Source organism: Nymphaea colorata, chromosome 2 (genome assembly GCF_008831285.2).
Source record: "Nymphaea colorata isolate Beijing-Zhang1983 chromosome 2, ASM883128v2, whole genome shotgun sequence".
In the NCBI taxonomy this organism is placed as follows: domain Eukaryota; kingdom Viridiplantae; phylum Streptophyta; class Magnoliopsida; order Nymphaeales; family Nymphaeaceae; genus Nymphaea; species Nymphaea colorata.
The window spans coordinates 15,483,474-15,496,964 of NC_045139.1; the positions used below are offsets into that span (position 1 = coordinate 15,483,474).

Sequence of the window (13,491 nt, forward strand, 5' to 3'; positions counted from 1 at the left end):
CACCGACACCCACCACTGGAAGCAGGGACTTAATGACTCATTGTAATAAAGGGGTGGTACTGGGTGACAAGATGTTGACTTTTTTTAAGAAGTGGTCACTATCAAGTTTCAATGCATTTTACCTGTCAACCGTAAAAAGTCCCCAAACATGTTATGTTAATCTATGGGGACGGGTATAAGGGAGGCCAATGGCCTTTCTTAAGGACGGCGGAATGAACCACTCACCCTTAAAATAAAAAGAAAAAAAAAAAGCGTAGAACTAGTGTTTAAGTGAAGTTCGCTTACCATGTGAGCCTTGGAGCTACATATGGATTCATGTAATTTCTCTACGTTTGATATTAGGTTTATATCTGGATCCAAGTAATTTCTTCACATTTGGTATCAAAGGTGGTTTAGTCCAAGAGCCGATATCTAGATCTAGTTGTGAGATTATCTGGGTTAATATATTGCTGATTGTGATTATATCCTGAAATTATGGCATTATTAGCTGTTACATTAAATAATATTGAGAAGTTGAACAATAGCAATTATGGATACTAGAAATTATAGAGAGAGTCATACTTTCGAGGGCAGGAGTTATGAGATATTGTGTTTAGATCATACACTAATATTCCTACTGATAAGGCTAAGAAGAGATGAATGATTTAAGCTGGAAAATCTTTACTTGTGATTAAAGCATCAATTGAAAAAGACATACTAGAGTATAATCATGATGCCAAGGCCCCTACGGAAGCGTCAGATGCTTTTGCAATATTATTTTTTTGAGCTAATGATGCTCGCTTACAACGGTTGAAAAATGAATTATGCAATGTAAACTTAGGGAAATATGTCAATGACACAGTTTTTATGAAAGTTAAAATAACTGTAGTAAGATTTCTCAAACTAACTACAAATCCAATATTAGTGAGGCCTGTATGTAGAAAATCCTTATTATTTGGATCCAAGTAATTTCTCTACGTGAATGATCTCAAGAAGGGTGGGGAGCTTCACCACTGTAGTGAAGATAGGTGGATGAGCTCCTTGAATGGAAAGAACAGAACAGACATTAAAATGAGCTCTGTTCTTGATGCTTTTTGTGCCACTCAAAATCTTAAGAGTGCCCCCACCGCCTCGTCAGGGAGAATCCATGTTGATTTGCCACGAAAAGGACATCGTTGGTTGGCATCGGAGGGTGGCTGAAAGAAGCAAAATTTGCAGGCACTTCTTGGTTGCTTACAGAGTTTGGTCCACAGAAGCTCCATTCACATGGCTAAGTGGGGGATTCTTAACGTCTCCAAGATGCTGGCAGTTTTGTTTTCAGTATCTAAGGTCATGTCTCTTACCATAAGTTCAAACCAGTGGGAGACTTTGTCGGTCTGCGAAGAGACGAGCGCATAGGGCCTCTATACTGAGAGACGACCAGAAAAAGGCATGTTCTTTTAGCCATTACTTGCTTCCAAATTTCCCAGAAAACGATGCGTTCCTTGCATTTACACTAATTATTTGATCCTAACGAAAGCAGCAAACCATTTTTATTGTATTTGAATATCCCCAATGGGCAGTTAAGACTCTGAACCTTTAAGAGAGTAATTGTAAGACCCTAGAGATGAAACAGAATGTCACACTCTGGGCAGTAGAAGAATAGAACCCTTCAGGATTTGGAGGACATGAACGAGAGCTTTTAAGGCCTACCTAAAGGTACTAGCTAGAGAGATCTATGCCACTGGGAGTGCAACTCACACTATTGACTATTGTAATGCAGATATATCCTGTCTATAATAGTTATAGACCTGTTTTGTAAAAATTAAAGACTGCACAGAAAGTTCCCTTGGGTATAATGAAAATGTTATTCCTCTCAAAGTTGAAGATTTCCAACATTTCAAGAGAAAATCAGAAGGGGGGGAGGGAGAGAGAGAGAGAGAGAAAGAGTTAAACTACATACTGTATAGCATATATTATTATATATTATCTTGTAATACACATTCAGTAACCAGTAAACCTAAACAGATGCCAAGATGGAAGTCGGTTTCAGACGGTATACCAAATTTGACGATCTAACTGGTCTAGAGGCAACTGCATATCAACAGCTCCACTGTAGCATTCTATAAATCAAAACTATGAGTATGAAAGTGGAAAATTGGGTGATCCCATCTGCTCTTCAAGTTCTGAGACCTGCACTCTGCAGCAACGCTTGTCTGGAGGCCTGGCGGACCACAGACAAGAACACCCACGTCCACGTTCCCCCACTTGCCAGATATAGAACTGAAAATACCTGCAAACAAGAAAGGCAGGAAAAGATAAACTACTAGAAATTTGAAGAATTGACTTGTAAGTTTCCTTGTTTCAGATTACTTTACAAGTTACAAACAGCAGAAATGGATTATTTCTCAAACAGAGATATACTCATTCCCCATGACAAAATCCACCAAACTAGAGTAGGCAGTGCGTGGGCACAAATATTCACTTCATTTTGAAGAACGCTCTTCATCATTAGCAACGTTTTCCTTTCATCTATTTGACTTTTTGGCAGCCTACCTCAAACTAGTGTAGTGAAATTGAATAGATTCAGTGCAAAATCAATTTGACGGATGCCAGTTGTCATAAACTATTCATTTTATATTTTTCTTTACATATTTTGAACTTTTTATTATTTTAATTATTATTTATTTTTTAAAATAAATAAAATAATGTTGTTGCCGATTAATCATCTAATTTTTACACACTGTTCCAAACCTTCTACTCTTGAATTCAAAAAAGAAACACCGCAGGTCCCACCTAAAAAAGCAAGCACAGGCTCTTTTTTCCTTGTTTATAATTCAATTAAGTAGTTGTGAAAATAGGATTACCTGTGAAGTTGGGCCGTTGCCCATAATGATTTGATCCCAATGAAACAAGATTTTCTGATGTTTCTTCATCATAGTCTGTAGGCTCATTCTGCAATCCAGAATCTTTGTGCTGATCATGGCCTACAGGACTGCTTTCCCAACAACGCCATAACATGATTACTGTACCACCAAATAATATGACACTTGCAAGCATGCAAATGATGCACAACAGTCCTTGTAGCCACCAAGTAGACTTATTAAACCGTCTTATATACAATAATTCAACCAGAGCTATGAGCACGATAAAACCCACTATTGAAGAGAACAAATAGAGCCCTGACCATATCATATTGCCTGTACCAACCAAGGTGGACATGCTACTGCCACGGATGCGTGGAAAGTGGGCCACAGTCTTGTTTCTGGAAAGATTACCTTCTTCCTGTACTAGTAGAATACGAATTAGTTTTGACATTATTGTTTATCAAATGGAATTTTACAGTATAAACCAACGCATACCAGTGGCTTTTCTGTTTCTTGTGTCACATATGTTTGAACCTCCACATTTAGAACTTTAGGAAAGAATGCACATAAAGATGTCGCATCAATTTTAGAAAGAAGAGAAAGCTCTTTTGTTCTCTTGACTGACCAAACTATCAGTATGTTTTTTGGCAGGCAGGTTCTTCTTTCCTTAACCCTGTGAAGTATGTCTCTCACAATGGCAATGAAGGGTGAAATCCCAATGCCCCCAGCGACCAGTATGAGATTTTCATACCTGTTGCAATAGACCATGAATATCTCCGTCAATTGGAAGACCAAGATAGGATTTTTAATTACCATAAATGTCATGTTTCATTACATGAAAGCACCTTCACTGAACTACTATCACATAAGATGATGGTCGAACAGAAGATGCATCATTGAATGGTGCAAGTGAAAGAAAAACAACTAAAAGGAAAAAGAATTCTGGATTCACTTGGAACTGCGAATCCAGCAAAAGCCATTGGAAGACACATGCTGATAAACTTCAGCGTGAATACATCAACGGCTATTTGTTCTAAATGGTAAGGTTAAGCTGCAAGCGTAAAATGTGTGAAGAACATGTAAATAATGAACTTAATAACATGAAAATCCACCCTGAAGCACATGTTCTGAAGTCCCCAGATCATCACCCTTTTAATACCGCACTTTTCCTTTCCTACATTCGTCAAGTGTGTCATATCCACTTATTGGGTTAGTGAAGGTGATGTGGTAGGTAAATTTCACCTATTCGCCTGGCTTCTCATTTACCTAAATTTTGGTCTCCAAGGGCATTACTAGCATTCAAGCTTGAAAGTAACAGAATTTCACATGACATCATACTGAAGTGGTTGTCAAAATGAAGGAGAAAGTTTTCACATAAAATTTGGCAACTTTGTCAGCTTAAGCAAGACAATTGAATTCAGTATTCAGGTTAATAAGAAGGCTGGAATAATTGATAACCCCATTACACTCAAAATTAAATATGGCCAGATCCCTTTCACAAACTTTTATACAATACCACAATTTGTTTTGTCTTCCTAAATATGTGTATGGAAGACTTAATTGATTCAGGTTATCATAATAGACTTTCTGGCAACCAGAAGTCCCCTACGAGTGATAAAAATTTAATGTTGTCATTGTCAACTATTTTCTCTACGAAGTATAGGAATTATTTTGAATTTCAGCAGATTGCTTGGAAATGAACACCTCTCGTTTTACAGACTTTCCTTGATTGACTGATACCAATTGAAAATTTTGGTTGTCAACTGCTTTCTTTTCACAGTCTGAAGACATTCACCAATTAAAAAGAAAGAGACAATGTTCCATAACTGCAGTAATAAGGCCTAAGGAACAGCTAACATTCAATTTATCCAACAAGAGTATGTTGTTTGCTATTATAATTATTCTATAACCAACTCTGCTTTGCAGCCCATAAGATAAAATAGGATTAAGGATAGTGACAGGAACTATACAAGATGTATAACAATGCAACAAATATGAACATCCGTTAGTGTGCAAGTAGTGCTATCCTAAACCTGGTTGCTTCAATCATATAAGTAAACAAGAAATAGGATAGCACCATGAACCTTCTTCATATCAGAGACTTCCAAATCACAGAATCCCAAGCAGACTTACTGCAGATAGTATGGTGACTCATGTCCGTATGGCCCCTCAACAGAAGCACTTATGTTGAAATCACGGTTTGTGCCACTCAAGATGCTATCCCTTAACTTTTCAGTCCAGTGACCAAGAACTTTAATTAGAACAGACATATGAAACCCACCATCCAATGGACTAGAAGAAACACTGAAAGGATGCCACTGGAGCCACGATAATTCCCTCACTTGCAGGAAGACAAAACCAAGAGCACTGTATCTCATCTCTGTGACAAGAAAAACCAGTTATCAAAATCACTTCAAAAAGATGAATCACAAAAGAAACATGGAAAAAAATGAAAAGGAACACACTACGGAGAAGTAAACAACTTTCATTCATCTATTTTGGGTAAACAGAGAATAGTGGGAACATGACAACAGATGACAGGCCAACAAATTTTTTATGTTCTTAAGCTCAACATATAGCTATAATCACCATCTCTATCCATGTTGATGCTCTGGCTCTCACACAAATGTAACAGGTGAACCTTCATAACATGATTAAATCTGGCCAGTGCATACCTTATGGAACTTGGACCTAATGATAATCTTGGACAAGGTGATAAATAAGTCCCTAGGCAATGAAGTAATCAATACATCCCTGCATGCATCTCAACACTCTTTCAACCCAACACAGCTATATGGAAAGCAAGGATAACTATGCACGTCCATTCATACGCACATGCACAGGCATATGTACACACATGCTCATGGTTGTTTGTTCAAGATGTAAAGAAATTTATAGGAAAAAAATTACTCTGTGGCTTCGAGAGAGTCAATTCTACTGTTCCGCATGGAAGGCATTTTGCTGAAAGCACATCAACAGTAGCCCTCGACTGGCAGAACCTCAGAAAACGATCCAGCACAAACAAGAAAATTGCACCACCAGCCATGTAGAATATGAAGTCGCCGACATGTAATGCCAAGAAAATTATGAACACAACATAGAGTTGGTGGGTGTAAAAGAACAGCTCGAAGAAATTTTTTCTCACGGGAGAGAATGATGTAACCCACATCAACAGTCCAGCCAACAGGCTTATAACCCCTGGCAAATTGGCAACTCCAATGTCTCTCCACTCGATTAGCTGAGAAAAAATTTATAGTTACAATGGTTAAGAGTAGTGCACATCCACCAAGAGAAATAAACATCGAAAACATGAACACAATTGGAATACACAATAAGCATTCTTCTGGTATTCGCTGACCTTAGGCTGCAGAGTACCCTGTATTGACCAGGAGATGACATAACACAAGCCATGCAAGGTGAATAGGATCATTGTAACATGTCCCAACCAGACGTGATACCTTGTCGCGTGTTCAAATGGAATATCTATAAGACGAAGAAGGATAGAACCCCTTGATATCGGTAAAAACAAAAACGCAGTGCAAAACAGCCCAATCGATCCAAAGTGAAGTCCCACCAAATCCAACATGAAACAACTGCGAAGTATCAACTCGAAACAGTTATTCACAATTACCCATGTGAAAGAAATAATAATGCATGTCTAATGCTAGAATGAGATATTTAAACACATTTAAGATTCTTAATGCCCGTTCATGCCGACAAAATAAATTAAAGAAGATGTCTGCCTTCCAGTATAAGCATCTTCCGTTTATAAAAATTGCTACATCATCTAAATATCACGAACTTTGTGAGAAACATAGTCTGATATCAGTTTCATTGTCAACAAGGCAATCGCCATTGTCACAACTGCAGAGAAAAACCAATTTCAGCAGAATTTGCAGAAATGACAAAATGAAGAAAGAAATTACATTTTCTCTCTTGAAGAAACATCCAGGAAGGCTACAAGCCGACTATCTTTTCTAGCATAAGCAGATGTTGCCCAGAGAATATAAAGAAAAAACACGGCGATGCCGATGAACTCTGCAGCAGAAACCACCCCAAAAGGGCCATCAACAAGTACAGGAAACGTCCATAAGCGGAGAGACGGCGATCTGTTTCTCTTTCTCCTGAACCAAAATTAAACAAACAAGAAAAATTCACGTTGAGTTTTTTCATCTCAACTTATTCCTAGAGAATTTGAATGCAATGAGTGAAAACACTATAGCAGTAAAGGTTGCAGGATGGAAGGTAAAAGGGTTCCTTACTCATTGTACTCCCTGGGAAACAGGCCGATGTACAGAGTCCCCAGAAGTGCAATTGCTAGAATAGGGGCGCTGAACAGCAGGAAGATACTCCCTGCCAACACGAGGAAATGAGAAATTATAGGCGTTACTATTGTTTCTTTTGCTTTTTTTCTTCCTTACTTTTACTTGAAGATAAAGAATTTCCACATAGTCTCACCAGAGACACCAAATATCGTCCCCCTGGTCATCATAATCCATTTCTCAAACATTTCCCCCATGAAGTCGCTTGGGAAAAGAAATATCACGGTGACCCATGTGAGAAAGATCACCCACATGACAAGCTTCAAGCCATATTTCAGGGAAAGCCTAAGAAAGCCAACGTTCTTGTTGCCAAGCCCATAATCTCTGCTATCTTTAGAAAGAAGTGGCTGCCGATCGGGACGTTCATCCATGGCAGCAGACACCACCGTTGTGTAGGCAAGACCAAATGTGAAACTCGTATACTCTAAAGAAACAACGGCATCGGAAAAACTCCGAGGACTTGCTTAAGAATATCTCGTCATCCATTGCTCCAAAGGTAATGGCACCACAAAATTTATGAAAAATCGACAGCCTCATTATTTAACGTGTAATATCACTTCCGGTGCTAATCGTGCCAAGGAAATGTACTTTGAGTGGCTTCAGTAAAACAGAGAACAACAGCGGATGGAGACAGAAAGCGACCAAAAGGTTGTGTACCGAATGCCAACAAAAAGAAGGAAGACGAACCAGGAAAATTTGGTCGAAGGAAAAAATAAAGCTGAGAACTACCATGCCATTTTGTTGAAAGATGGTTGGGTGGTGCAACAGGAGAGCCTTATGCGTCAGTTTCATGAGGGCAAAAGAGTGCGACGTCAATACCTTCGCTTGTTGGTTTCCTCCTCGGATGGACAAGCGAGAAAGCAGTTTGTGGCTCTGCATTTCTCCGTAACCACGATTTTGATTGAAGAGAGCATGTGGGACGCCCATTGTTCCAGAAGAAGATTTCATTCTTTTTACTGGTAAGGCTTGAATGGCGAACTCGTGGTCCAGCTCAGTTGGCTTCTAAAACGCTGGATTTATCAAGAACTCAAAATCCAGAAATTTTTTGGAGAACTTTAATGAGAAGGAACTGAGAAATATGCAGCCGGAAAATATATATTATACAGTGATCTGTCTAATCTATGTAACCTGAGCTTGTAAAGTTGGTATACGTAAAACGCCATTTTAAATGTTAAACTACAATTAATAAATTTGACTGTAATTTGACATTTCAAAAGTCTTATAATTGTGATTTACATGACTTAACAAAGAACAAACTCATTGGGCCGTTAAATTCTAACAAGCAACTACATTTTGTTATTTAAAAGAATGTACTTTGCGCACGATCAAATATAACTAGCGGGGCTTGCACAAGGGCCCAGGCACAAAAGCTAGTTTTAGTCCTGGCTTATTAACTAAGATATAAACAACATATAACTTTTTTTTTCAAAATCTTAAACATAAAACGACCTCTCAATCATACACGTGTAATGTTTGTATTGACTTTTTTGTAAAGAATGTATCTGCATGTTAGACGTCAAGTCTGATTTTTTGTGCCTCTGCTACTAACTCTAATGATAAGGTCCAAAAGGCCAAAACTATCTTAACTGTTGAGAGAGGGGTTTGACATTTTTAACATGCTTTATACTTTGTTTCGGTTGGATAAACAATAAAGGACCATCAACTATGATAAGTTCTCTAAACTTCTTGAGATGATCTATCGTGTACATAAGCTTGCATTGACTGGTACGCGATCAAATTGTTCAATCCAATCCGGCATTTAGATGTACAAGAAGGAAATCTGGTTTGAGGTGGACAAGGAGGAGATGATTGAGGCTTTCTGGTCAATCGGAACACAGGGGATCCAAATGGACAGTAGTCACTGAGCCAAAAATTGGGGTAAAATGCACCAATCCCAGAAAAAAATTTGACCCCTATGGCACAGATTTTGTGGGACTATGGGCAACCGCCCACACAATTCCACATGTGGCTCCACCACCTGTTGGATAACCAAGGTCCTTTACGATGAAGGCTAACACTTCAGTGAGAGTGGTGCTGATTGTGTTTGATATTGAATGGGAAACGGTTCAGCAATCTTAGGGGAATGGGTAACTGAAATCAAAGCTAGTTATATAAGTCATCCTTGTGTATGTACTTTCATGCATCATTTTAATAATAACAAAAAATATTCATGATTAATATGAAAAAAGAACATGGATTAAAAAAACTACAAAAAGAAGATTTGAGCAATATACTCACTTAAGCAATAAAAAGTGTTTTCATTTTTTTTGCCCTACTCATAGCTTTATCTCATTATCTCATAATTATTTTATCATCTCATAAACATTATCTTTATACATTCATCCATCCGTTATCTCATTATCTCATAATTTTTTTGTTATCTCATAAACATTATCTCATATTTATTTGTTATTTCATACTTATGTATTATCTCATACACACACATGTGCAATGTTTAGACATGAAAGGAAATGTGCATATTGATAGTGGAGACCACATCAGGCATACACTCATTACATACACGAGGGTGGATACAGAACTCGATCCCAACTGAGATACCATCTTCCCAAAATTTATCGTGCTAGAAAATGCTCACAGGTGCTTCATTTCATTGGCAGTAGAAAGTCCCCATGCCAAATTGAATATGATGATATTTATGTCATTTCTTAAATATGAATTGGATCTGATTTCTTAATTGGATATTTTTTTTTCATATTTTTTTTTAAAAATAGTTCAACCTAACATCCAATCCAAATCGAATATATATATGGACATCCGTAATCTGAATACAAACTTTTTGGCATTTTTTGTGTGTTCGGCTTCTATTTTGACCCGATCTCAACTGTATTATCTGTTCTAGATCCAACCTATTTAGAATACCAAAAAGTAACTCACATTGAATATCCCTGTTGTTCCCAAAATACCTGAGAAATTAATTACCTCAATCAAGCTCTTCCTTAATACCCCGTTGCGACCTTTCATAATTCCACATGCATTTCAAATGGACAGACTTTAAAGAGTCCGATCTAATCCAGCTGAACTTGGCTTTAGCCATAGATCTCATTTTTCCAAGTTGGGTGGATCCCATATTTACATGTCCATATCCGTGATTTAGGAATTGGATTTGAACTCTGCCACTCGAATGCAGAAATGTATACACCACCTGGATCTGATTACTAACCGGATTTAATGTTCTCTTCCAGTTCCAAATAAGGAGATCCAAATTCGGGTCGCTAATCTCACATTAGTTCCCGTGAACTACACAGCAGGTCATGCAACCAATTGTCTGAAATTTTTTGCATTCGGATTCAATTATGACCATTAACAGAAATCAATCAGATGATCACCGTAGTATTTCTTCATTGTTATTTCTTTTTTTTTTTTGGCAGTCATGGATTCATGCCAATCTCATAAATTTGGATGCCAAATAACTAAGAAGAGCATGCTTGCTATGGCGATCGATATTTGCAGCATTAACTTGAATCAGCAAAAAAATGGACCTCCATGAATCCTTTCACAAACATACTACACCAACAAAAATCGATATCAACACAAAGAGAACAAGAAAAAAGAACAAATTACAAAGCTCCCAAACGAAACAAGCGAGAAGAATAATCCATCACAAACAGACAATAATTGCCACCATGCATCACCCATTCTGCAACACCACCTCTAACAATGTCCTACCAGCAATTTGATCCATATCTTTTGGCTTTAAAGAGGAAGAGGGGAAGCAGAACAATCAATGTGTAGTGTGCACCTCCTCCTTGAAGATCTATGATCCAAAAGTCTGTGAAGATATGAAATCTGATCACAACCACATTGCTGCTGTAATGGCGGCACCTACTACCACCCCACTCACCACCTTGTGGTTGCCTCCAAGGGCCCCTGAATTATCAGAAGGCGTGTCAGACGACGTCGACGATGATGATGACGGGCTGTCATCCGTTGCCCTCTTTCCCTTCTTCTCTGCTGCAGCCGGCGCCGGAGCTTCAGCCGGCGACGGCGTCCCGAAGAAGGCAATCGGAAGCAGCACCTTGTTCACACGGTAAATCGCCAAGGAATTGGCGGAGTAGAGCGAGTTATCCAATTGGGTCTCATCAACGCCGGTGGATATGTTCACCTGATTGCCTGAGGTCGTAATGTTCAACGGAAACTGGCCGTCGGCGCCGCCAGCCTGAGTCCTCAGGGGGTTGCTCACCGTCTGGAACTGAGCCGCGGTGAGGAACTGAGGGACGATGTGGAACTGAACCAGAGAGACTTTCTGCGAGTCAGTGAGGGAGTTCAAGGTGCCGGATTTCAGGGAGTTGAAGGCATCGTCGGTCGGTGCAAAGATGGTCATCCCTTGGTTCGAGTTGTTGAGTTCGTTGATGAGCTGATCGCCAACTTGAGTGCTCTTAAGCAGGCGTATGAAGGTACTGAACTGCCCGTTCTTCTCAAGAATAGCCGTCACATTCAGCGGGCCGGAGGCAGGTGCCGGCGCAGCCGGAGTCACTGGCGCGGCTGGTGATGGCGAAGCTTGTGGCTGTGACAGAGCTGGGTAGAAGAAGAAAGTCGACAGAGCTGAGAAGATGATGAGGAAGGAAGCAATGTCCAATTGATGCTTAGCCATGGACATCAAATATGAGGTGGATGGAGATTGGAGAAGCTGCAGTTCTTTGTTTTCTCTTCCGGTTGAAGGTGAGGAGGAAGGTGGTGGTGGTGGACGAAAGACGTGGCGGTGTTATATATGGTGGCGGTGGTAGTGAAGGTGGTGGTTGGATCTACCAACCGGATGATAGGAGGTTGTTTTCGGCAGCATAGCTTTTGAAAAAAGGGGCGACAGTGGAGCCGGAATTACTTGATTTCACGGCTGTACAGCCTTTAAATTGGAGAACACTATGAATGTTGGTGGCCTAGTAGGTGATTCTTTATAACTGGCATTTCTTTAGTAGGAAGCACCATGATCTTCATGGCTTCCATTGAATCGGTGGGGTTAGATCACATGCTCTCTGGAGAGACGTAATTGACGGGAGTAAGAGGCTGTTAGGAACAAGACTCTCTCACACTCTCTCTTGACGCACTAAGATAATAGAAATTAGAAGAAGAAAAAAAGAAAGAACACTCATGTGGTTTGAAGACAACATTCTCCTACGTTCACGGCCGGGACACAAAACAGTTTTCACTATCATAGAAGAATTACTAAGTACATGCAAGCGGTGCCTTCGTAAACATGAGATTAAAAAGGTCATTAAGTATGGATCAAACTCCACGCTCCAACAGGGACCTGGTTCCACTGTAGAAAGATATGTACCAAGTATTCCTTGCGCGAACAACGTAAGTGGAAGCAATTATTTGGTGAAGCTATGGTGAATTGATCTTCAATGGATTGATCGTTTCAGGCCAAATCCAAATTAAGGAATAGTTGAAGAAAATCACCCAATCCAAGCCCTACCAGTTGATCAAATTGAGGACGACTCAACCCGTCAATTAAGATGAAGAGAATCACGGCCCAGTTTTAGTTAATTTGGAGCAGAGTTGAAATTGAATACTCGCGTTTCATCAATTCTTGCATTTCATCAATTCTTGTCCTCCTTCAAATCATTGGCCTTGATTAGTTCAAACCTTGATAACCTTTTGTTTTGGGACCTCTGATTTGGATGAGCACTGGTTTAAGCGATCAAGAACCCCACTTGAGTCCATTGCCTTCCCCCACAATAATGTAAGATTCTTGGATCAAATCAAGCTCTTTTCCTATCCCAAGAACTTTCACTTTTATTCCTGGTAGCTGTTTGATCTGCCAAGATATATGGTGGTGATGGTGAGGCTTCTAAGGCTATTTGGATGATGAATATTGATGATGACATTCATGGCTGTCTCTTTTTCCTTTCCGTATAGTTATTGTTGGAAAATCACACTGCACCTAAAACATGACTGTAAGAGAAGCATTCTGAAAGTAAGAAAAAGATGGTGACTCCTCTACATCCTTCAAGATGATCCTATTTTGTAGTACTTGTGCTAAAATCTCTATCCCAAGGAAGAATAGTGGTTTTGGTTTCCTAAACGTAACGTCTAATTCTTTGCCAGATCAACAAGGGTCACATTACTGTATATTTGTATATTCACGCGCTTAAGTTTCGGTTTTCAAGCCTTGTCATTTTCTCAAACTGTAGTACCTCAGTGGTTGGTTTCTTAAGAATGAAGGGAACAACGACGTGAGTATATAAGCCTTTCATGTAGAATATTGATGCCGGATGCCTCCAACTGTAAAAGATTTATTTGGTTGTACGCGAGTGTTCATGGTTTTATTGGATATAGTTATAAGTGTAGGTGTCGGTGATTATTATCGGAAGAATGATCTTTAA

At 39.3% G+C, this 13,491-nt stretch overlaps 2 protein-coding genes across 2 annotated transcripts; both read right to left on the reverse strand.

Moving 5' to 3' along the window:
• Positions 1 to 1,908: 1,908 nt before the first annotated feature.
• On the reverse strand, positions 1,909 to 7,670 carry LOC116247808 (ferric reduction oxidase 7, chloroplastic-like). Its single transcript, XM_031620141.2, has 9 exons — positions 7,284 to 7,670; positions 7,088 to 7,178; positions 6,752 to 6,949; positions 6,184 to 6,418; positions 5,736 to 6,063; positions 4,959 to 5,205; positions 3,321 to 3,576; positions 2,826 to 3,243; positions 1,909 to 2,251 (listed from the first exon to the last, which is right to left on the reverse strand). The coding sequence occupies exons 1-9, from the start codon at positions 7,516 to 7,518 to the stop codon at positions 2,082 to 2,084; spliced, it is 2,178 nt and encodes a 725-aa protein (XP_031476001.1). The 5' UTR covers positions 7,519 to 7,670; the 3' UTR covers positions 1,909 to 2,081.
• A 2,955-nt stretch (positions 7,671 to 10,625) lies between these two features.
• On the reverse strand, positions 10,626 to 11,872 carry LOC116247810 (fasciclin-like arabinogalactan protein 11). Its single transcript, XM_031620144.2, has one exon. It carries the CDS (start codon positions 11,763 to 11,765, stop codon positions 10,959 to 10,961), a length of 807 nt encoding a protein of 268 aa, XP_031476004.1. The 5' UTR covers positions 11,766 to 11,872; the 3' UTR covers positions 10,626 to 10,958.
• Positions 11,873 to 13,491: the final 1,619 nt, after the last annotated feature.

Bases quoted from the DNA above. Each gene is read 5' to 3' on its own strand.
- LOC116247808 (XM_031620141.2), bottom strand. From the start codon at position 7,518: ATGGATGAACGTCCCGATCGGCAGCCACTTCTTTCTAAAGATAGCAGA. The intron at 6,419-6,751 runs GTAATTTCTTTC...GATACTTCGCAG, and splicing joins GTTTCTTCAAGAGAGAAAAT to TTGTTTCATGTTGGATTTGG. The intron at 5,206-5,735 runs GTAATTTTTTTC...TTCTTGTCACAG, and splicing joins GACTCTCTCGAAGCCACAGA to AGATGAGATACAGTGCTCTT.
- LOC116247810 (XM_031620144.2), bottom strand. From the start codon at position 11,765: ATGTCCATGGCTAAGCATCAATTGGACATTGCTTCCTTCCTCATCATC.